This window comes from Mytilus edulis, chromosome 2 (genome assembly GCF_963676685.1).
Source record: "Mytilus edulis chromosome 2, xbMytEdul2.2, whole genome shotgun sequence".
NCBI lineage: Eukaryota > Metazoa > Mollusca > Bivalvia > Mytilida > Mytilidae > Mytilus > Mytilus edulis.
The window spans coordinates 88614607-88641108 of record NC_092345.1 but is presented as its reverse complement, the minus strand read 5'-3'; the positions used below and the strand labels follow the sequence as shown (position 1 = coordinate 88641108).

Genomic DNA, 26502 nt, shown 5'->3' with positions numbered 1-26502 from the left:
AAATCTCGATCAATATTTCTAAGATAAAATTTTGAATCAAAACCAAAAAGTATACAGATCTTTAGATTAATATAACTAATAAGTGTGTAAGGTTTTAAGCAATAATCATGAATCGTTTTTGAGATATGGCGCGACATGTAAAAACCCAATCCCCATTTTTAACAAAATACTCAATAACTCAAAAATAAAATTTTGAATCATCACCAAAAATTATACAGATCTTTAGATAAATCTAACTAAGAAGTGTGTAAAGTTTTAAGCAATTATCATAAATCGTTTCTGAGATACAGTCGTTCTCAAGTTAAAGTGCGACATGTTTACGTCGACCAGACGGACGGAAACCGGACATTTGTAAACTAGAATACGTCCCGTCAAAACTTTGACGGGCGTATAAAAACTACCTCGACCAAAAACTTTTACACGAAGCGGGACAAACGGATGAACGGACGAACCGACGCACAGACAAGAAAACATAATGCCCATAAATGGTCCATAAAAACATAACTTATAACTAATAATTACCAAGGACGAATTTTCAGACTTGGGACATGCATATCAACATAGATCAAAGTTAAATTAGCGTCTTTAATAATTTTGTCTCGGAAACAAAATTACCAGAAACATACATACAAATATTCCTGACAAAAAAAAAACAATTATAGGTTTAACAATTGAATACTATCATTTAAATAAATGCTCGAATTGTTTTGTATTTAACTTAATATTTTTCAAAAATAGTATACCTGGACATTGTATTTCTGTGCATTGTAGTGAGTCAACTGTGACTGATTGTCCTGTACATGACGTTCCACCGTATTTTGGTTCAGGGTTATCACATGATCTTGAATGAGATCTCGTTTTTACACCTTGCCCACAGGTAACAGAACAACTTCCCCATTCACTCCATTTTGAGAAAGCTCCCCATCTTCCATCAACTACACAATAAAAGGATGGTGTATTGTTTAAAATATACTTTCGCAAAATCAGCATTTCACTTTTATAAAAATTCTCTCAATTCATTAACTAAACTTTGAATTATACCATATTTGTTATATTTTCAATTCATATGTATAACTCAAAGAAATGCAGTTGGAAAAATAATAAGTGCTATGAAATATTTAAAAGTAAAATTACCGACCTGGACAGGGAGTTGTATTGCACGTCTGTGAGGAAGTCATCGAGGACTCTCCCGGACACGTCTTGCCACCATAATTCGGATAAGGTTTACTGCAAGTTCTTATTTTTGTCCTAGATTGTTTTCCCGAACCGCAGCTTGCAGAACACGGACCATAATTCGACCAAGAATTCCATTTTGTCCATTGCCCATTTACTGAAAAAATAACCATTTTTACTGGTTCCCTAGTTTTTAAGGCAAAAAGTAAAAAAAAAAAACATATTTTATTACATGAACTTCAGCATAAGATAATGCTTTTGTACATAAACCAATGACCGTGCCACGTCAGGTAATGACAGTTGCAATCTATTCGTTTGATGTATTTGCGCTTTAAAGTTTTGATTTTGCAATTTGATTAAGGACTTTCGTTCTGAATTTTCGTCCGAATTCGGTATTTTTGTTATTTTACTTTTTCAATTGACTGGTTTTTTTTATTCATACTTTATTATGACGTCAAATTGAACTCCTATATGAGAAACTGATATCAATCCGATATCAAATCGTTTTCCCTCATCAGTTTTATGTAAAATGAATCTTATCAATGTATTCGGATAAAACCGAATCACACTTTAATTCTAAAATTTTAAATATTTTACAGTTCACGCACTGTAATTTACAAGAGTCTGCGTAGGATCAAAAGAGTGCGTACGAAATACGTTGACTAATATCTAGACGTTTTGTATTTATATTATTTTAAAAATTACAAAGTTGATTGCAAGTTTTATGTATTCATGTGTGTGCGGGTTATAGATGAATTTTTTCACCCTTATTATTGAAAATACTCACTGGGACATTTGTTTGTATTACATGACCTGCTTTTTGTTTTACTGTTAGATCCAGAACAACCATTTCCGCCATTTTTCGGTGAAGGATTATTACAGTACCTCAGTCTCCGTGTAGACTGTGAACCACTTCCACAGGTCTTTGAACAACTACCCCATCTTTCCCAGTTACCATAGGAACTCCATCCACCATGAACTAAAAAATAAAATAAAGACATGCCATACAGAAGCATCTTAGGAAGAATGAAAAGAAGCTAAAATTCTTTATCTTCACGTTGTGTTACACATATAATGTCCTATCATTAAAAACAATTTAAAATTTGGAAACCATATTAAAGCGCGATGTTTGGCTAGCCACTAAACCAGGTTCAACCCACCATTTTTTTTCAGCACCTGCATATGGAGTATTTATCACTCATTTGATACGATATTCCAGAATGAGGGCTTGTATTCCGTTTCATGATTTCCTGGATACAAAGATTCCTGCTTACAAGGAAGATATTGATCGAAGAGCTGACAACGTTGAATGTGAAATCCTCCCCTCGAATATTTAACGGGCGACAGGGCGCCATCACGTGTCAGTTGACCGTTTATGGAGTATCTGTTTCACAGATGACACAAGATGTGTTCCAAACATTTTTTTTCTTGAAGGTGACTATACCGATTTTGATTTATCACCGGGTTGGTTACATGAGCAACACGACAGGCGCTACAAGAGAAGCTGGATCTGCTTACCGTTCCGGAGCACCTGTGATAACCTCGTTTTTAAGTCGGGTTCATGTTGCTCAGTCTTCTGTGTTTTGCGTACTATTGTTTGTCTTTCAGTCGTCTTTTTTAGCCATAGCATTGATTTCGATTCTAGAGTTTGAATTTCAGAAGTATTATCAATGTGGCTAATTAGTTATTTGATAAGATGAATACAATTGATATTTGTTCATTATTGTTGAAGTTGACATAACGCGTGATTCAGCTATAATACCATGATCATGTCAATCAGTGCATATTGTATAACTTCAATTTATCAATATAAAACCTTATATGAACTGTTGGTAAATTAATAACTTCAGGGTTTCAATTTGTTTTAACTTTTAAACATACCTGTTGGACATTTCTTTTGACATCGGTAATACTCTGTTTTCGCCGATTGTCTGATCAATAAAGAAAATAAAGTTTCATCTGGCCATTTCATATTTTACATGTATGTCACATCTAAGCTTCTGTTCAAAGTAAATTCTTACCCACTGTTTAACTTTTAAATTACGAGATTTTCAACTCTTTAATGAATTCTGCATCTTATATTCGAATTTGCAGGCATTTTTTATATTACTTAGGCTTCGGTCTGTCTATGATACAACTTTTACCCGATTGCCGACATGCAATATTTGATAATTTGTAGCACTTGTCTACAGGGAAATGAGACACATATATAGCACTTATTTGATGCCTATTCATGAATGCCAACAACCTATATTGCTGTCTTGTGTTTTGTCATCTTTTAATTTATTCTCCATTTTATGTTGATTTGATGTTTTGTTGACGTTTCTAGTTGTTCAAGAAAGATAATCTTAAACGTTTGAGTATTTAACATTAAAACAAAACATTTCCGGACGTTAGAACATATCTCGATTTCCAAGACAGGTAATATCTTTTTGTTGTACTGATTTTGCGTCATGTATAAGTATCCATAACCTTCCTTTAAGATAGTATATGAGAAGTAGTTAATTCGCAAACTAAAATGAACTTGTATCTGATTATCGTTTACGAATCGACTACAATTTTCAAGCTTTTAACACTTGATATCAAGAACATGAAGACCTGATTTATCAAGATTGCTAAAATCAGTTTGTTCTAAATTTATAAAGCAAGATAATTCATCCAAGAGAATGTTAGAATGATAGTTATTAAATGTGGTTCATAAGTAAATTAATTTCCGATGATCTCGATGACCGAGTAGTCGAAATAATTCAACACGGAGGTTGTGAGATCAAATCTATCACGTGGCAGGTTCATTCAACTCCAATCTTAATTGACTAAGATTGCCATGTCGTTGGGTCTTTTAAATTTATTTCAATTACACAACGCAGGACATTTCAATTACAAAACGGATTTAAAAGCTATAAATTCTTACTTGTATCTTGTACATCTATCCCACCATCCACAAGCAGTTGTATATTTATCCTTAGTATAAACATATGTACTACAAGTATCATAATAATACCCGGTGCATACCCTAAAACAAAAACATTGCAGTTGCAAAACAATTGCAGGTAATAAAAAAAAAACTTTTTGCATGTTTTAACATAATAAGCATGTACGGTATCCTACTTGTTAATTAAAATTTGATGTTTACTGTAAATAAAGGCAACAGTAGTATACCGCTGTTCAAAACTCATAAATCGATAGAAAAAAACAAATATGGGTTACAAACTAAAACTGAGGGAAACGCAATAAATATAAGAGGAGAACAACGACACAACATTAAAATGTAACACACACAGAAACGAACAAAGCATAAGACAAAATCCGATGAGATTAACAAATATAACCTCAAAACTAAATACATGAATTTGGGATAGAAAAGTTCCGTGACACGTCTAATCATAATATATGTGAATTCACACTCAAATATAAGAGAAAACAAACGACACAAAAGAAACACAACTTTAAAATGTTAAAAACGTTAAAACAAAGCAAAATAGAGTATTTAGCTACAAAATGCAAACACGTTTAGTAATAACCAAACTTCTAAATATTAATAAAAAAAAAGTAGCTCAAATAAGAATAGTAATGTTTAAGACGGTTCGGTAATATCAAATGAATAATGAAAAGCTTAGCCAATAGCATGTATATCACCTACACGTTTAAACTACGTCCAAAAGTAAACTGTAATGCAGAAATTTACATCATATGTGTAATTGCCACTAACTATCGTGCATAGAACAGGACAAACAAAAGATAATTATAAAATGTAAAAACAATCAAACGTATATATTTATTGTGGTTTGCGAATTTCTTTTTAATAAATGTTGTTGTTACTTTCAACAAAAATTTAAATTCTTATTTGACTAAGAAACTATACTATTTAAATGTCAGAGTCGATAAGGTGTATAACCTATGAGTATGTGTGCGTGCAGAGATAGACTTACCCCTCAGTAGACTTTACATAAACAGCTATTAACGATGCTACAAGAGCAACCGTTACCTGTCCCATTTTGTTGGTAATCAAGAGACGTAAATCTCATGAGCATAATGGTCAAGCATTTATATATGAAACTGATCCCTTTACATGTCACAGATGGGATCTGAAATTATACTCAACTAAATCATTATGTCAGTTGGAGGTCAAATCAGACGGAAAAAATTCAAATCATCGTCATTTATATATATTGTATTACTTCATATGAAACTCTTTTTTTTTCGATTGCTTTGTTTCTAGATGTTCCTATTTGCATTATTTATTGAACATATTATGTTTTTATATATATCATGTTTTGATTTGATTATCATCTATCATAATAATTGGAAATTATCTGTATAACTATCAGAAAGACCATTTGAATATCAAATCATGGAGCAATCATTTGATTTTTTGGTAACTCGAATAAATTTGAAGAGAAAAAAAACCAAATTGTAACTATCAGAAAAAAAATACATGTATTTAGGATTAAGCTTTTCTCAAATGGGTTTCAATAACATAGGCAACAGAAGTAAACCTGAGTTCAAAGGTCATAAATCGATTTAAAGCAAACAGAATCCGGGTTACAAAGTGAAACCTCAACTATTTCAGAAAAACAAACGAACACCAATAAGACTGATGTGCAACAACAAAAAACACCTAACATATATAGAAACAACTATTTGATAACAACTAATATGTTCCTGACTAGGAACAAGACATTTGATTATAATTACGTACGCCAGACGCGCGTATTGTCTACATTAGACTCATCAGTGACGCTCATATCAAAATATTTATAAAGCCAAACAAGTACAAAGTTTAAGAGCATTGATGATCAATAATTCTCAAAAAGATGTGCCAAATACGGCTACGGTTATATATGCCTGGGGTTAGAAAATCTTACGTTTTTCGAAGAATTCAAAGTTTTGTAAACAGGAAATTTATGAAAATGACCACAATATTGATATTCATGTCAACACCGAAATGTTGACTACTGGGCTGGAGATACCCTCGGGGACGAAACGTCCACCAGCAGTGGCATCGACCCAGTGGTTTGAATAGTTATCAAAGGTACCAGGATTATAATTTAGTACGCCAGACGCGCGTTTCGTCTACATACGACTCATCAGTGACGCTCATATCAAAATATTTATAAAGCCAAAAAAGTAGAAAGTTGAAGAGCATTGATGATCCAAATTTCCAAAACAGTTGTGTCAAATACGGCTAAGGTAATCTATGCCTGGGGTAAGAAAATCCTTAGTTTTTCGAAAAATTCAAAGGTTTTTTTAAATTGACCACATTATTGATATTCATGTCAACACCGAAATGTTGACTACTGGGCTGGTGATACCCTCGAGGACGAAACGTCCACCAGCAGTTGCATCGACCCAGTGGTTTAAATAGTTACCAGGATTATAATTTAGTACGCCAGACGTGCGTTTCGTCTACATAAGACTCATCAGTGACGCTCATATCGAAATATTTATATAGTCAAACTAGTACAAAGTTGAAGAGAAATGCACACAAAATAATAAAAATAATACAAAAGTAGACACAATATGCAAACTGCAGAATAACAACGAACATATTCCATCAATGAAACCCCACAGGATATAATAAAAACACAGTGACGCGCTTACTGCCATTAAAGCGGGAGGTTTGGCATGCCACAAAACCCGGTTCAACCAACCACCTTTTTTTTCTTAAAATGTCCTGTACCAAGTTAGGAAAATGGCCTTTGTTATATTATAGTTCGTTTCTGTGTGTTACATTTTTATGTTGTGTTTCTGTTGTGTCGTAGTTCTCTTATATTTTATAAGTTTCCCTTAGTTTTAGTTGTTTGTAACCCGGATTGTTTTTTTCTCTATCGATTTGTGAATGCCTTTATTTACGTAACTAACATGCGATCTTGATTCATGACAATGGAAAGGCAACATTGTAATTAATTGGACTACAAACGATGAGACATAACAGATTATCTGACCGAAACAATAACAGAAACATCCAAAAAAGAATACATGAATGTTGGATGTATAAAATACGGATGTCTAGTAGCATTCGTGTACCGAATTTTGTGTATCGGTAACGAATTTAGACTAAGTTAACCCTTCATCTTTCTGCTTTTGCTTTTGCAATTGTATTTTCGGTTTTGTTTCTTCGGTTTCTTCCGTCTATTGTTTTTAATGCATATCTGCATATCTGCATGTCTATTTAGTTACAGTTAACTTAAAGACACGGTTCTTCGCAATGGTTCGATCCCGTAGGTCTCTTATATTGATTTTTAACTACCTTAAATCACATTAAGAGTCAACATATCGATCGAAAGATTTAGTTTCTTTAGAAAAGTCTGTATTGATAAGCATGAGGTAAAGCATCTTACGAACACCATCCAAAACTGGGAGTATTCACAAGATAAAACAATGTTATTGTAAACGTTAAGCTGTAAATTGATGGATCTTAAAAGCCCCACAAATAAACTCATCAATGATAACATGGTTTAAATTTGGTATGCAATTCGCACGTTTCGTCTTAACAGTGACGACCAAACCGAAGACGTACAAAAGACCAAATATTGTACAAAGATTTATATCATCTATTAATCAAATGGTTAATCCCAAATGTTTTGTATTGACGTGTATTCTCTTTTTACGGTACGACTCTACCTGCTGTTAACTTTGTGGTGTTGATAACAAAAATACCATCTGCGTTTGAAATATTGGTGTTCATTACGCCCCTCGTTTGTATTTTGTTGAAATGCATATACGATATTGAAATTGTATTGAATATTTCATAAATTGCTGCAATGAAAATAGTTCACTTCAAATGATTCATATCATATAATTCTTCGAATATGTTTTTCCAATTGCTGATGACTTTTTTTCATTTTTATTCTAAATATGAAACAAACAATCAATGCGTTGATGTAATCTTTCCAGTTAAATACTCAAAATTAACTAAATCAAGCCAAAGTCCAGTCCTAAGAAAGTATAATTAAAACAACACTAGTTTATCGATCCTCAATTCTCATAAATCGATTGAGAAGACATTTGAAATTAACAAACACTATTATAACTGAGGGAATTGCATGAACTCTAACATTAGCCAGACCTACTATCTAGTGGTTTCCTCCTGATTTACAAAATAATGATCTGTTGCTACCTCAAACATTTCTATTTCACTGACCGGTACTTGGACCTTTTTTACGTATTTTTCAATAAACTATCGGCATTTCAATGGAAACCAACTGTGCCCCTCTTTTTGTCGACTTGTTCCTTTATACTTATTAGACTGACCTCATACAGGAATTTCTTTGGAAGGAGAAAAGAAGTTAGCAGTATCCTTTCACTTTACTTTCCTCTATAAAACTTTTGTTTTGGTAAAAATGATAAGTTTACTTTGCCTCATACCTTCACTTACATCTAGAAATTGATAATGACGCTCGCTTAAAAACAAAACTTTACGACAAAAGTCATAATCTCAGCTTCCCAATTGTAAACTCTCCGTATCAATGTAGCAACATTCAAACTACAATTTTAATGCTAACCTGAAAGTAAAGCTAGTGACGGTATCATATTAAAAACATACACATTAGTTGAATTTGATGACTTGGTCCATTTGATTATATTGCACAACTCACAAACGACATGTACTTGCTGTCTTCGGTCTTTAGACATCAGTATTGTTGTCTTTTTTTTAATTCTTTTTTTTTATCAAAGGGAAACATCTTTTTGTATTTTTTCTGCTTGTTTTCATTATTATTATGGTTCTTTGACAAACGTTTTCTATGTTTTCTACGTATTCAGGTTTATTCAGGGGTATAACTCCCATTGACAGTATGCGAAAAACATTATTAGCTACACCTCTGAGACCAAAGCTCCTAGTTTTATGTAGTCACTGGAGACTTTTCAGTGTCTGGTGTGTGTTTATGAAGATTTTCAATGTACGTAATCTACGTCTATTTTTACATAATATTGTACTGTTCGAAAAGAATAACTTCTCAACAATTGACGTTTTGATCTAGTTCCCTTAGTTGTTTGTAAAATGTTTGTTTTCTTAAAGCTACAATAGTTGTTTTAAAGGTTCGATGTACACAGAAATGATGTCCCTTCATTCTAACATTGACACAATTTAGTTTCAGCTTTGTTGACATTTGTCAGTTTAACGTTGTTTTTAAAATGCTCCGTCGATAAATAAATAGATAAGAGACTACGATTCGAAATATCTTAGACAAAAGTAAAATCTCAAAAATACTAAACTCCGAGAAAAACTCAAATGGCAAAATCAAAAGCTCAAACACATCAAACGAATGGATTACAACTGTCATATTCCTGACGGGGTATATGCATTTTCTTATATAGATATTAATTTCAAATTTTGTCCATAATAAAGCTTCTTAATTATTCATAACTCCTCGAAATTTAATCAAATGATACGTTTCCCTGAAAACGCACTTATTTTATTAAGTGTTATTTTCAGATTAAAGTTATAGTCTTACTGTAACGTTCATACAATTACTACATTTTGAATTAAATTAGAAAACTTAAAAAACAAAAAAACAAAAAACAAAAAAAGTTATCTGTAACAATCATTTGTATATTAACTCCTTGCATATGTTTGTCAATGATAACTTAAGTTTTAATAACAGTTTGAACTAATTGAAAAAGGCATAAACATTTTTGATCTTAGATATAAAAAATGTGCGTAATGATTTGAAGGAAATAATGAATAAAACATGTGTATAAAAAAATAAATTGGCTGAATGAATTTTTATGATATTTAATATTTCCTTTTCGAGGCTGTTTTATATTAGTCAAAGCGAATGATTGATTTATCTTATGCTAAATATTATAAGATATTTCCTTGAAAAAGGTACTTTAATTTTAATGTATAGACACAAAAACCAAACACGCTCATAAGATTAACAGAAAAAGGATGATCTCTTGTAGTGCTGATCTTCTTTAAAAGTTACAGTGATGTTTTTTCTTATTTTCCTGACTTTTGTCATTTTCAGCAGTTTTTTACTTTTTGTAATAAATTACATATTTTTACTTTTAACATATTATTAGAATTTTCAAGTCTTTTATAGTGTAAATCGGAGTTTTGATTAAACAAAATATTGCTTTATGAAGTAAATCTAAGTTGTCTACTAATTTTAGACAAAAATCATTTACTTTACACGTTTTCTTACTAGTAAACCATTTACATTGTTGTTTCGGATTGATTACTTCTAAAGGGTTTAATCAAAGAAGAATTTATTATATTATTCATTTTTAATCAGATTCTAAATATCATGCGTTAAAGCAGTGTTCTAGAAGTGCGAATTATGAAATACCGTTTTTACCGTATCTGTCTTAATTTCTTGGGTAGAATTATAAATAAAAAGACGAAAAATTGTGATTTTCTAAATGAAAGAGTAAATAAGGTATCAAATGTATTGTTATAAAATGATCATGATACAAGTAAGAGTTGTAGACGGGTTCATATCGCTCGTGCCAACAGTTATCCATAGGAGAAATCGATACAAAAAGAGGTAGATATTAAAAATATTTCACAGACAGAATGTGTAAAGCAGTTAAAAAATATTATTGGAAAAAAATATACTTTTTAACATAATGTTTTATGTTGTACAAATGTAAAATCTTTATTATTCCGTTTGATGATATTGAGTTAAATTACACTATGCTGCTTTTGATGTGCGATTCATGATTCATTTCGAATTATGACACAATATTATCAGTTTCACTGAAGGGCAGCTAGGATGCTGCTAATAGAACGTTTCCTCGTCAGCAACACCCACAACTCCGTCCTTCTCTGGCTTCATACACACTGCAATCTGAGTTATACTGTAACAAACGTGTCACATATATTTTGTTTGAATTAGAACAGGGTTTGTTTACCAAAGCAAAAAACGCCGTAAGATGTTTTTTTAAATTTCAAATATTTTGAATTAGAGCATTTCTAAAGTCCCCATAATTGACGAAATGCACATCTGTTACTGATCTGGTTTGTTGTGTACAGATATTTTTTCTTTACTTTTGCCGATATAAAATGAAATAATTAACTTTAAATGATTGAATGTACTATAACATATATTTGGTAAGTTTGAGTATTCACATCTGATTGACAACACCCTTAAAGTAGTTTCAACAATGGTCAATTCACATTCCGTCATCAGTTGTTTATCAGTGTCCAATTTATCTGCTTGTATTTTATTTTATATAATTCTCAACGTTTTAAGTTTTGAGATTTTAGTTGTCTCTCCTTCTTCCATAGAGATGGTTATTTATTTTGATTATCCTTATATTTGTCTTTTCGGTTAAACGTTTGTAATTAGCAAATATTTAGGCCTCGAGATCCACTGTCGACAAGCGTTTCTTGGTCACTAATATAGGTACCGTTAAAGCTATTATAGTTTTCTGCAGTTTGTCAACAAGATTATGTTGCTATTCATCATGCTGAGGTTCTGTTTTATGTCAGAAGTCTGAAAAATACCTTCTTCCTTTGATGTTCGAAAAACAGTTCTGATGACACAACATATGTCGTCATAATTTTAGAAGATTGCTGTCCATGGTGATAAAATGATGAAAAGGAGGATGATTGCCAGGATCGACGGAAGATAATTAAAAATACAGAAAAAAAACAGTATTAATATTGTCAATATGAGAGCCTGGTTATTGTCAGTAGGAGCATACAATAGCCTATCATAAGGGATACCCATTGCAAAGGAATGAGCTACGTGTTTAACGCTGGTAGGATTGAACATAAGTTCCAAAACAAAAGCTATATAATTGCAAATTCGTTTAATGGTTTTAATAAGACAGTTTACTATTTTCCTCTCTGGATGATCGTAGATATTCTCTATTCCTGAAAAGAAGTAGTTTCGTCTTAAAAGATATTTTTTTTAATTAATCAATCATATTTATACAAATAAAAATATTGACTCATAGTGATCACTTTATCAACAACTAAAAACAAAATTTGTTGCAACTACGCCACATTTCCTCATATAAATTTAGTTGGTAAGATACATTTATGACATAGTGTGCTAGTGAACCAGAAGGAGCTTCGCATTTGTCCGAAATGCAATTGTTTGTACAAATTCAAATAATTATTCAAAAAGGTAGATATGTATTATAGATCTTGTTTATTTTTTACTAACAAATTATATACTATAACATATGACCATAGTAGCAGATAATTTACAACAACAACGAAAATACCCCTTTTTACTGCTTTTAGTAAATGGAGTGTTAAGAATTTGTTAGGATACATTATGAAATACATCAAAATAGGTTTCGGATTACAGAATCCAAATTACTTAAACTGTTTCTAAAAACACTCTATCAAGACAATAGCTAAATGTAGCTGTTATTTAATAATTTACAATTGAATTTCTTTTAATTCGTTAATTGTAAAGAAGATACTTACAGCATAGTTGAATATCACAATACTCCCAACGTGTTTCCTTCTCCAGTGTGTAACACCATGGCTTGCTTGAGCCATCCGGATTACGACAGTAGTTTATTTCTGCAGCTAATCTACTGATACCATGACGATGAGGTTCCTGAGATCCCCAAGCTTGACATATTTTCCCAGACGAAGTCGTATTCTGATGGCCATTGTAATCAGATCCTTTCACATCTTCTTTACATTGCTTTACCTCTAAAATTGTAACATAACATATTTTGAAAACAATATCAAACCTTTGTGAAACTGTGCGTATGTTAATATGTTTAGCCACATTCATATTAATGAAATGGTACATAAAAAGCACAATTCAGATGTTTCAAAGATTTTCAACGTTTGCTTTTGAAGTTAAATATGAGCATGGTAACGTATATAAATATTTTTTGGTGAAATATTTACAGAAATGTAGAAAGAGCCTAAAACGATATTTTTAGATTTTTACCGTATTTTCTCTATCTGAACCATTCCCCAAATGTCTGATTATATGTTTGTTACCCACATCTAAATTCTACTTACATTTTCATACCAATCTTTTTGGGTTTTTTATATAAAAATAAATTTGAATTTTACTGAAAGGTATAAAGTTCAATTTGTACTGCGTTTACTGTACTTGACTAATTTTGAACAACGTCCACGGAGTTAATACTCAATCTGACAGATCTTTGAACAAGAATGGTAAACAAATGTTAATATAATGACATTTAGAAAATAGTTAACTTTTAAGAATGGTCGAGAAAAGCTTAGTACAATTTGATTCATTTTTATCTTTCTGACACAACAAAAATGTTTAAAAATGTTGATAGATAACAAATTGAGATACATAATTGTACACTGATCGAACCAGAAAGGCTTCTTCGTTGTTATTTACAAAAATCTTACATAAGAGCAGATAACAGTCCACAAGGCCAGCAATGGTTTTTTAGGGCAGCGAGAAAATCCCAACATTGGAGACGGGCATCAGCTGGCCTTTTTACTATGACTTATCCTAGTTCGTCACTTTTGAAAGCGGCTAAAATGCGGCGGGGTTAAGTTTTTTTGTGAGATTTCAACTCTCCCCCATTACTCTGGCCAATGTGGAAAAAACAAGCACATGGAAAATTGTACACTGCATTTCAGTTTGAAAGAAGTCAAAGTTCGATGTAAAAGTAGGTAGCAGAAAAAAATAAGTTGAATACGTCAACATAAATAAAGTAAGGACTACTAGCAGTTACTAACTAACTCCAGATTTCAAAGAAACTGATTGAAATAATTATCTTCATCATATGAAGATTAAACCACAACCCCTCCCATTATTTTTTTTTTGTCATGCTATCATAAATTATATGAGACGAAAAAAACCTATTACATACCAACACCTAGTTTTAGTATAAAATTATTTTAGTTCCGATGCAAAGATCCTATGAGTGAATCAAATCTTATTTCTTTTAATTAGTTGACATAAGTATCGTTACTGTATACCTTGTGAAAATATGTTCCAAGGTTTGTTTACGCGTATATGTTTGAATATTACCACACATATTGAATATGAAATGCAGGTACGTATCAGATGTATCTTCGATGATTTATATCTACAAGTAGTGTCACTGTATCGATGATAAAATTATTAAACGTTTTGAAAAGTTTGTGATAAACCCAAGTATTTTTTTCCAGCTATTTCGAGATTTCTTAGGTGATAATCAAACACGTTGTTACATACACGATCGAATCTAACAAGTATGGATATATAAACACCATACGATGGTGCTAAGAAAACGTCACCATCTAAAAAGAGATAATTAAAAAAAAGTAATAAAACAATCATCTCTTTTATGGTCAGTTTTAGTAGTAAAACTGCTCGTTAGAGATATAAATATGAAGATCCAGGAAAGGACACTGTTCAATTAAAGTATTAGCTTTATTCGAAGTAAGTTCAGCATGATAAATCTGTTCAGTGTATATTTAATTCGTTATTATTGACAGCAAAAAATATCATTCAAATATCTAAAAGTGTATTTTATTTTTATATCAAATGGTTTTTTTCAATCTGATTTAGTTGGGATTCTCAACAATACAGTAACAGGTTGGTTAACTGGTGATATAAGAAACCTCAACAACGAATGTTATTTACATAAGTCTTTTGTTTGTTTTTAATGCAAAAAATTCCTAAAAGTGTTTTCACATATTTATTCATATTCTGATCTAATTAGATATGAGAAATCATAGGATTAGGAAGCAAAGTGGTGTATAGGGTAGAAAAATCAAAACTGTGAACAGATACATAGGCACCAATATAAGCATGCAATTTATTAAGTTCTTCCGAAGGTAATTAACCAAATTATTTTCGTAAAACTTATTTGAAACATTATTAGCAGGTTTTTAATTCTACCAAGCTTCCAAGTAAATAGCATAGACAGTTCAATAGTTAAACAATGGTTGGAAGACGACATAAGATCTACATTTGTAATATGTATACACCTACCACAAAGTGGAATGTCACAATATTCCCAACGTTTATTCGGATCAGATGTATAACACCATGGCTCTTTAGATCCATCAGGGTTACGGCAGTAATTTTTATGCTTAGCCAGTTTCTTCGAAAAGCTGTGTTTATGAGGTTCAGTTGCTGCCCAAGTCTGGCATTCTATTCCAGAAGTTGTGATTGACTTGTGACCTTCATAATCTGACCCTTTCTTGTCAGGTTTGCATTCTTTAATGTCTGTAGCATATGAAGTGTGTTTAAAAAGAATGATATATCAGTACTAATGTCTTTATGACGATGAGGGTCACCAATAACTACAGATATAAACTATCAGATAGAACACTCTCTTAAACTTTTATATAAAACCTAAAACAAAAATAAGACTGATTCTTGTTATCAAGTTAATGGTCTTTTTTCATTGTTGAAGGCCGTACAGTGTCCGGTAGTTGTTAATTTGGTCTCTTGAAATAAGTTGTCTCATTGACATCTTCTTTTTTATATTAAGTGTCAAGAAAGGTCATGATTTTTTGTGATGATATTACAATACAGCCGGATCCATATCAGTAGGAACAGTTAACAAAGATACCAGGATTATAATTTAGTGATGATGAGGTCATATATCTATGGCGTCACTACAAGGTAATCGTTTAATGAGAACTATGTAATTGAAAGCTTTTACTCGGAAAATCATTTACTGGGTACTTTAAATGATATATGATGATATTTTGCCCTAGATCTGTGCTTTATAAGGAACAAATTAAAGCAAACTATTTTTATTTACATGATATAATAGCTGACATTTGAACAAATAGTACATAGGTATAAATAAAATATCTTACGCCGAAAAAAAACATACAAATCATAGCCACAAGCTCGAATAAAAGAAGATAAACAAAGTTTAAAAAAAAACTAGATCAGATCAAACGGTTCCCTGCAAAATAAAATCGAATGTGAACACACTTTTGAGTACACATATTTTCTAGCGGTTCTAAGACAATAATTTGTTACTGTTCGCAATTGTTATGTATACACCACTGCAAGTAGGTTCTTCAAATTGGCTTGATCACTGTAATAGTTCATCAAAAACATGTAGGGCTTTATTGACTCATATTGATCACTTTATCAACAACTAAAAAATATTTATGATTTTGTTGCAACTACGCCACATTTCCTCATATAAAGATAGTTGGTAAGATACATTTATGACATAGTGTGCTAGTAAACCAGAAGGAACTTCGCATTTGTCCGAAATTTAATTAATACTCACCCCGTACACATCGAAATACGGTACTAACACATTGTGCAACTGATAATAGTGGGTCAAAGTGAAAATGTCTTTTGTTTAACATTTAACAGGTGTTTTTTTTTTTAGACTTACTTCTAAGTATTGAATTTGTGAATACTCCGAAAGGTGTTATTTGTATTTCCAATTAACATAAGATGAAAGATTGATATAAGTAAAGCAAGCACCCAATGTGTACATACCACACTTTGGGATGTCACAATATTCCCATCTCTTTTCCTTCTTTATCGTGTAACACCAAGGTCTGTCAGAACCGTCCGGATTTCTACAGTAATTTGATTGGTCACTTAGTTTAACTTCAAATTTGTGTTTGTGGGGACTTTTTTCTGCCCATGCTTGACAGGAAATGCCGGACTCTGTAATACTGGTTTTGCCTTTGTAACTAGTACCACTTTTTGTCGAGGTACAGTCTTTTTCTTTAGCTGTGAAATAATTGTTTAGTGAAATCTACTGGAATTTGAACATCTCATAGTCTCAATAATACAAATAAATATTTGACAATAATAAAACAGGGAATGGTTATGACATACGGTTTTTTTTTAACTCTTCATTTTCGACATACTGTTGTCTTCATTTGAATATATTCTTTGAAAACTATCTCTTTCAATTGTAATTCCAAATTCTATCATTCTCTTCTTTTCAATTAAATATATCTCACAAAATTCCAAAAAAATGTGTATTACCTTTACTGGATTGTTAGCACACGAACTTCTTTACAACTATTTATTTTGTATAAACTATATATTTAAAGATCGATCTTTTGTTGCGCTGTGTCATTTATAACATGAAAGCTTACGTTTGCATTCAACTACGCCATCTCCTTCATACTCAAGTTTACATCTACATAAAAGATCTCCTTCAGCATTCGGCTGACATACTGCATTCTCGTGACATTTAGTAGCTGCTTCTTCAATAAGAGTTCCAGTTTCGTTGATACGGATGCATTTGTAATTTTTTGTACAGTCAGGTGATAAAACTTCATCGCCAAGCTACAAGAAAATCAAAAGCCAATTACGCAAACCCAGATGCGATTGATTCAAATTTTGATTAATTGCAGTAATATATAAATGAATTCTTAATAGGCAAATTTTGCCAACATAACATTTAATCGTCCTGTGTGAGGTAGACAATATTATGGCTGTTCTTTAAATTTGTCCTTTGACTTATAATGGTTTTTCTTTTACAAAATTTGACTTACAGTTGCCTCATTGGCACTTATAACACATATCTTTATATCTATTAAAATCTCATTGCTATCATATAACGTTTTTAAAATCTTACACCAATATACCCAACATCACTACTGCATCCACAATCCTCAGACTTAACACATTCTTTTCCACTAAGTATATATCCTTCTTCACAAGCACAACCTTCAGTGAACGGTAATTCACATGTTTTATCGCTGTCCCTGTTGACACAGTTTGCTTGGCAGCCACTCACATGATCTGAGTAGACTTCATTGATACCACAGGATAAAGCTATTGAAATAAATGCTTACATAACTAATACATTGACTTTTCCTATATGGAAAATAAAATTAAGGGAGGAAGATATAAAAACTGAATTCTGAATAACTATTGACTCAACTAGTTTTTAATCATTGCTACACAATATATTGATACACCTGTTTATGTTATGATTGTGTAAATTTGTAGTATTTTAACATCAGAAAATTTACATTTTGAAATATTTCATGAATACGGGTTTTTTTTCAAATCATTATCAATTCTAAGTTTGTATGCATCCCTTCTCTGTTACGCCCGAAATTCATTAAGTGTTATTTTCATTTTCAAGTTTGTTCAACTTACGACAAAATGAATCAGTTCTCCAGTTTACTGCAAAAGATTCCTCTGCACAACGAAGGGCAAACGATTCCAAGTTGTCACAAACTGCTTTCCCTAGATCATTATTATTTGTGTTGTAATATAATGATACATCAGAAACACACATGTTGTAATGTTTATCTGCTTGTATATTGGAACTTTCAAGACATTCTTGAAAAGGACTGGTACCATTTTCTTTCAAAATCAGATGTCCACAATATTCTGGAGCTTTTGCAATTTCATTCATGGCACCGGTGGTTTCCGGTATTTCAGACAAAACTCCACATCTATAATAATGTTTACAAATTCTGTTACGCTGTATTAGTAAAATAAGACAATTTTATTTATTTAAAAATTGCGATTGTTGGTTTTTTTTCAATTTAAAAACGTTTTGATTTAAAATTATTTAAAATTTTCATTAGGAAGCGATTAGTATTTGAATTTTATTTGATTAGTATTTTCATTAAGAAGCGATTAGTTTTTGAATTTTAAAATCGCATCTAACCGAAATAGCTACAAAACAGCTCAATGGATATTGAAAGGGGCATAGTATTATGTTAACGCATTTTCCACCATTTTCACCAATTTTCTCAAAACAGGGAAAACTGAAAATTTGTTTCAAATCATGAATACGATTTGAACATAAGCAGCATACGAATTCAAAAGAACATACGTGTCACCAGCTGCTTTTGCTTCTTCTGCGAGTGCAAATGTTTCAACTTTCTCTCCAATTTTTAAAAATTCGTCTGTTGGTTTACTGTCATTTGTGGCACTAAATTCATTTCTGATTCCATCACAATTTCCACATATACCTGTCATACGTTTTGCAAAGGTGTCAAGTGCTGCAAGTTCAAAATTCTTTGACCCATCCCATTCTAAAATAACGTCACAGTTGGTTTGTACCCGTACATATCGTCCACTTACAAATATACTAACTGAATTGTCTTTCGTATTGTATGGTAAACTGATCTTGGTACCATCAACCTGAAAGAAGCACACACATTATGTGTAACAGCCAATTGTTAAATATCAGATTTTGAAAATGGAAATCCAGACTAAAATTTGTTAATTCTATTTTATTCATTTTGCCATTTTTTCACAATTTTATTATATATCTGATCATATCTTAATTGACAACATAGGTTGTGTATACTACTTCTTTCTATAGTTTCATAAAGAAAGAACATAGGTTAAAGAACATATTCTAATTACTTGTTATTCTTTTCGGTTGTAAGAATGACGAAGTGATGAAATTCAAGTTTTTTGACAAAAACAATATCGCTTAATTATTATCCATGAGCATGTGAAGGAAACAATTATTCATCAAATTTTTCGGTAGGAACATCGAAACTAAATATAGCACAATGATGATTTGAAATGTCGTTTTTATAATAGTTCTCATTTATCCGTTATACAAAATAAGTCACCGAAAAGAAACACTTCATTGCAACAAATTTTCTAACATTTGTGTTTTCTTGAGAACCCGTAGATATCATCATAAATTAGAATAAATATTTGACATCTTTTTCACTGTTAAATAATATAAACGTATTACACCGATGACTCTAAATACTTTGCGTTCTTGTGAAAAAGTATTCTGATTTTTGTAAAACGAAAAAACGTGAAAATATAATAGGATAAAAAGTCTTACAAAAGAATTTTATGCTTTCAAGAAAATTGCAAATGTCATTAAAGATCTTGATCGATGATTTTCTACTACTATGCAATCCAATATGGGGGAAGACAAGATATACTTTAAGATCATCCAAACAGAAAAAAACTAACCAAAGATCTTTGTAGTAAAACTTAAAACGCAGAAAACAGAATAAATTTATTAATATACCAAAACTACTTTGTCTGGAAAAAGACGAATCTTGTAATCTTTTATTACAAATTCTATGATACGTGTATAAGGAAGCTCCGAGGTTTGACTAGCCGCCTTATTGATGACGACGACAGAGAATTGACAATCAATGTCGTCCGGAGCTGTTTTGGCCAGCAGATAATGACAGGATCCCATAAAGTCTATCCATTGTCCATCAAACGTTCTATAATGTGTGTCACCAACTGTGCTACATTCACAGTAACCTTTAATAGAATAAATGCGATGACAATTATGAACAGGCGCTCTCTTGTTTGAATAGAAATGTATGATTATTATATCTGTTTCAAAATGAATAAGATAACAAGAGGTCTGCTGAATAAAATACGATTTCTGTTTGTCAAATAGCTTTTCGACGTGTTAGTGAGATTAGTTTATTACCAATATTACAACTTCAAGTTTGAACATTTATATAATCATTACAATAAACGGTAGATCTTTAATGGAAAAATTGTATTTTAAGAATTTTAGATTACTACAAATTGAAAAAAGTGTTCATTTCCACAAAGTGGAATTAAAACGTAAATATAATCCAAAAACTGTACCAGGACAATCCTGTATGTTGCACTGCTGCGTTCTTTCTTCTGTGCTTTCACCAGGACATGGTTTTCCACCAAACCCAACTTCAGGATTTTTGCATAATCTCGTACGGGAACTTTTCTGTTCACCAAAACCACATGTTTCTGAACACGTTGTCCATGTCGACCATGACAAGAAATCTGTCCAACCACCATCAACTAATACAGACAAGATAAAGTTTTAACCTCAAATATAATTGATTGGTTGAATAGTGTTTGCCTAACGTCCAAATGCAAATATGACATGTATTTCCAACAGGAACAAATTAATATTCAATCCTAAAGTTAGGTTTGCTATTCTATCGATTATGGCGAAGGATTATGGGAAATAGATTTTTACTGAGAAAATGATATATACAATAGGGGCAGACTATATGAGAAGTTTTGGTGACCATTTTTTTCAGGGTGACATGTGAAAAAAACACCTTTTTTAACAAAAAAACTCAATATTTCTTAAATAAAATTTTGAATCATCACCAAAAAGATAAATATAACTAAGAAGTGTGTGATGTTATAACCAATAATCATAAATTGTTTCTGATATACAGTGTGACATGTGAAAGCCCCCCTGTTTTTTTACAAAAATCTCGATCAATATTTCTAAGATAAAATTTTGAATCAAAACCAAAAAGTATACAGATCTTAAGATTAATATAACTTATAAGTGTGTAAGGTTTTAAGCAATACTCATGAATCGTTTTTGAGATATGGCGCGACATGTAAAAACCCAATCCCCTTTCTTTACAAAATACTCAATAACTCAAAAATAAAATTTTGAATCATCACCAAAAATTATACAGATCTATAGATAAATCTAACTAAGAAGTGTGTAAAGTTTTAAGCAATAATCATAAATCGTTTCTGAGATACAGTCGTTCTCAAGTTAAAGTGCGACATGTTTACGTCGACCAGACGGACGGAAACCGGACATTTGTAAACAAGAATACGTCCCGTCAAAACTTTGACGGGCGTATAAAAACTACCTCGACCAAAAACTTTTACATGAAGCGAGACAAACGGATGAACGGACGAACCGACGCACAGACAAGAAAACATAATGCCCATAAATGGTCCATAAAAACATAACTTCTAACTAATAATTACCAAGGACGAATTTTCAGACTTGGGACATGCATATCAACATTAATCGAAGTTAAATTAGCGTCTTCAATAATTTTGTCTCGGAAACAAAATTACCAGAAACATACAACCAAATATTCCTGACAAAAAAAAAACAATTATAGGTTTAACAATTGAATACTATCATTTAAATAAATGCTCGAATTGTTTTGTATTTAACTTAATATTTTTCAAAAATAGTATACCTGGACACTGTATTTCCGTGCATTGTAGTGAGTCAAATGTGACTGATTGTCCTGTACATGACGTTCCACCGTATTTTGGTTCAGGGTTATCACATGATCTTGAATGAGATCTCGTTTTTACACCTTGCCCACAGGTAACAGAACAACTTCCCCATTCACTCCATTTTGAGAAAGCTCCCCATCTTCCATCAACTACACGATAAAAGGATGGTTTATTGTTTAAAATATACTTTCGCAAAATCAGCATTTCACTTTTATAAAAATTCTCTCAATTCATTAACTAAACTTTGAATTATACCATATTTGTTATATTTTCAATTCATATGTATAACTCAATGAAATGCAGTTGGAAAAAAAATAAGTGCTATGAAATATTTAAAAGTAAAATGACCGACCTGGACAGGGACTTGTATTGCATGTCTGTGATGAAGTCATCGAGGACTCTCCCGGACACGTCTTGCCACCATAATTCGGATAAGGTTTACTGCAAGTTCTTGTTTTTGTCCTAGATTGTTTTCCCGAACCACAGCTTGCAGAACACGGACCATAATTCGACCAAGAATTCCATTTTGTCCATTGCCCATTTACTGAAAAAATAACCATTTTTATTGGTTCCCTAGTTTTTAAGGCAAAAAGTAAAAAAAAAACATATTTTATTACATGAACTTCAGCATAAGATAATGCTTTTGTACATAAGCCAATGTCCGTGCCACGTCAGGTAATGACAGTTGAAATCTATTCGTTTGATGTATTTGCGCTTTAAAGTTTTGATTTTGCAATTTGATTAAGGACTTTCGTTCTGAATTTTCGTCCGAGTTCGGTATTTTTGTTATTTTACTTTTTCAATTGACTGTTTTATTTATTCATACTTTATCATGACGTCAAATTGAACTCCTATATGAGAAACTGATATCAATCCGATATCAAATCGTTTTCCTTCATCAGTTTTATGTAAAATGAATCTTATCAATGTATTCGGATAAAATCGAATCACACTTTAATTCTAAAATTTTAAATATTTTACAGTTCACGCACTTTAATTTACAAGAGTCTGCGTAGGATCAAAAGAGTGCGTACGAAATACGTTGACTAATATCTAGACGTTTTGTATTTATATAATTTTAAAAATTACAACGTTGATTGCAAGTTTTATGTATTCATGTGTGTGCGGGTTATAGATGAATTATTTTACCCTTATTATTGAAAATACTCACTGGGACATTTGTTTGTATTGCATGACCTGCTTTTGGTTTTACTGTTAGATCCAGAACAACCATTTCCGCCATTTTTCGGTGAAGGATTATTACAGTACCTCAGTCTCCGTGTAGACTGTGAACCACTTCCACAGGTCTTTGAACAACTACCCCATCTTTCCCAGTTACCATAGGAACTCCATCCACCATGAACTGGAAATAAAATAAAGACATGCCATACAGAAGCATCTTAGGAAGAATGAAAAGAAGCTAAAATTCTTTATCTTCACGTTGTGTTACACATATAATGTCCTATCATTAAAAACAATTTAAAATTTGGAAACCATATTGGAGCGCGATGTTTGGCTAGCCACTAAACCAGGTTCAACCCACCATTTTTTTTTCAGCACCTGCATATGGAGTATTTATCACTCATTTGATACGATATTCCAGAATGAGAGCTTGTATTCCGTTTCATGATTTCCTGGATACAAAGATTCCTGCTTACAAGGAAGATATTGATCGAAGAGCTGCCAACGTTGAATGTGAAATCCTCCCCTCGAATATTTAACGGGCGACAGGGCGCCATCACGTGTCAGTTGACCGTTTATGGAGTATCTGTTTCACAGATGACACAAGATGTGTTCCAAACATTTTTTTTCTTGAAGGTGACTATACCGATTTTGATTTATCACCGGGTTGGTTACATGAGCAACACGACAGGCACTACAAGAGAAGCTGGATCTGCTTACCCTTCCGGAGCACCTGAGATTACCTCGTTTTTAAGTCGGGTTCATGTTGCTCAGTCTTCTGTGTTTTGCGTACTATTGTTTGTCTTTCAGTCGTCTTTCGTTTTTAGCCGTAGCATTGATTTCGATTCTAGAGTTTGAATTTCAGAAGTATTATCAATGTGGCTAATAAGTTATATGATAAGATGAATACAATTGATATTTTTTCATAATTGTTGAAGTTGACATAACGCGTGATTCAGCTATAATACCATGATCATGTCAATCAGTGCATATTGTATAACTTCAATTTATCAATATAAAACCTTATATGAATTGTTGGTAAATTAATAACTTCAGGGTTTCAATTTGTTTTAACTTTTAAACATACCTGTTGGACATTTCTTTTGACATCGGTAATACTCTGTTTTCGCCGATTGTCTGATCAATAAAGAAAATAAAGTTTCATCTGGCCATTTCATATTTTACATGTGTGTCACATCTAAGCTTCTGTTCAAAGTAAATTCTTATTCACTGTTTAACTTTTAAATTACGAGATTTTCAACTCTTTAATGAATTCTGCATTTAATATTCGAATTTGCAGGCATTTTTTATATTACTTAGGCTTCAGTCTGTCTATGATACAACTTTTACCCGTTTGCCGACATGCAATATTTGATAATTTGTAGCACTTGTCTACGGGGAAATGAGACACATATATAGCACTTATTTGATGCCTATTCATGAATGCCAACAACCTGTATTGCTGTCTTGTGTTTTGTCATCTTTTAATTTATTCTCCATTTTATATTGCTTTGATGTCTTGTTGACGTTTTTAGTTGATCAAGAAAGATAATCTTCAACGTTTGAGTATTTAACATTAAAACAAAACATTTCCGGACGTTAGAACATATCTCGATTTCCAAGACAGGTAATATCTTTTTGTTGTACTGATTTTGCGTCATGTATAAGTATCCATATCCTTTCTTTAAGATAGTATATGAGAAGTAGTTAATTCGCAAACTAAAATGAACTTGTATCTGATTATCGTTTACGAATCGACTACAATTTTCAAGCTTTTAACACTTGATATCAAGAACATGAAGACCTGATTTATCAAGATCGCTAAAATCAATTTGTTCTAAATTTATAAAGCAAGATAATTCATCCTAGAGAATGTTAGAATGATAGTTATTAAATGTGGTTCATAAGTAAATTAATTTCCGAGGATCTCGATGGCCGAGTAGTCGAAATAATTCAACACGGAGGTTGTGAGATCAAATCTATCACGTGGCAGGTTCATTCCACTCCAATCTTAATTGACTACGATTGCCATGTCGTTGGGTTTCTTAAATTTATTTCAATTACACAACGCAGGACATTTGAATTACAAAACGGATTTAAAAGCTATAAATTCTTACTTGTATCTTGTACATCTACCCCACCATCCACACGCAGTTGTATATTTATCCTTAGTATAAACATATTTGCTACAAGTAGTATAATAATACCCGGTGCATACCCTAAAACAAAAACATAAATTTAGATTCACAAAAACATATCTGTCGTATATAAATCCTTAATGAATACTCGAAAACAAAGACCATATAAGCAGATAACGACATTTCACTAAATTGTAAAGCATATTTTCGTGGAAACTCTGAAACGAAGAAATGCAGTTGCAAAACAATTGCAGGTTATAAATAAAATACTTATTGCATGTTTGAATAGAATAATCATGTGAGGTATCCTACTTGTTAAGTAAAATTTGATGTTTACTGTAAAACAAAGCAAAATAGAGTGTGTAACTACAAAATGCAAACAAGTTTAGTAATAACCAAACTTCTAAATATTAATAAAAAAGTAGCTCAAATAATAATAGTAATGTTAAATACGGTTCTGTAATATCAAATGAATAATGAAAAGCTTAGCCAATACTATATATATCACCTACACGTTTTACCTACGTCCAAAAGTAAACTGTAATGCAAGAATTTACATCATATGTGTAATTGCCACATACGTTACTCCTTGGTTTTGATTGTTATTGTCTATCGAGCATACAACAGGACAAACAAAAGATACTTATAAAATGTAAAAACTATAAAACGTATGTATTTATTGTGATTTGCGAATTTCTATTTTATAAATGTTGTTGTTACTGTCAACAAAAATTTAAATTCTCATTTGACTAAAGAAATTATACTATTAAAAATTTCAGAGTCGATAAGGTGTATAACCTATGAGTATGTGTGCGTGCAGAGATAGACTTACCCCTCAGTAGACTTTACATAAACAGCTATTAACGATGCTACAAGAACAACCGTTACCTGTCCCATTTTGCTGTTAATCAAGAGACTTAAATTGCAAAATCATAACGGTCAAGTATTTATACATGAAAATGACCCTTCCATGTCACATCTGGTATCGGAAAAATTTACAAAACTTAATCATTCTGTCAAACACAGGTCAAATTAAACTGAAAAAAATACGAGTCATCCTCATTTATATATATTGTATAACTTCATATGAAACTTTACATTCGATTGCTTTTTGTATACATATTCCATTTTTCATTTCATATTGAATATATCACATTTTTATATAT

General features: G+C 31.7%; 1 protein-coding gene across 1 annotated transcript in view; it reads right to left on the bottom strand.

Annotated features, from left to right (window-relative positions):
* LOC139511069 (apolipoprotein(a)-like) overlaps window positions 1–26276 on the bottom strand; it is a 36025-nt gene extending 9749 nt beyond the window's left edge. The window contains exons 1-21 of the mRNA XM_071297640.1: window positions 26169–26276; window positions 25316–25417; window positions 24286–24335; window positions 23188–23379; window positions 22369–22560; window positions 21974–22165; window positions 20616–20807; window positions 20032–20276; window positions 18862–19172; window positions 18174–18475; window positions 17644–17843; window positions 17159–17351; window positions 16545–16784; window positions 15060–15296; window positions 12563–12796; window positions 5103–5193; window positions 4085–4186; window positions 3055–3104; window positions 1961–2152; window positions 1139–1330; window positions 744–935 (exon numbers count right to left, since the gene is read on the bottom strand). Coding sequence (XP_071153741.1) covers window positions 744–935; window positions 1139–1330; window positions 1961–2152; window positions 3055–3104; window positions 4085–4186; window positions 5103–5193; window positions 12563–12796; window positions 15060–15296; window positions 16545–16784; window positions 17159–17351; window positions 17644–17843; window positions 18174–18475; window positions 18862–19172; window positions 20032–20276; window positions 20616–20807; window positions 21974–22165; window positions 22369–22560; window positions 23188–23379; window positions 24286–24335; window positions 25316–25417; window positions 26169–26233 — 3766 coding nt within the window. The 5' untranslated portion in view covers window positions 26234–26276. The remainder of the gene's footprint in view (window positions 1–743; window positions 936–1138; window positions 1331–1960; window positions 2153–3054; window positions 3105–4084; window positions 4187–5102; window positions 5194–12562; window positions 12797–15059; window positions 15297–16544; window positions 16785–17158; window positions 17352–17643; window positions 17844–18173; window positions 18476–18861; window positions 19173–20031; window positions 20277–20615; window positions 20808–21973; window positions 22166–22368; window positions 22561–23187; window positions 23380–24285; window positions 24336–25315; window positions 25418–26168) is intronic.
* Window positions 26277–26502: the final 226 nt, after the last annotated feature.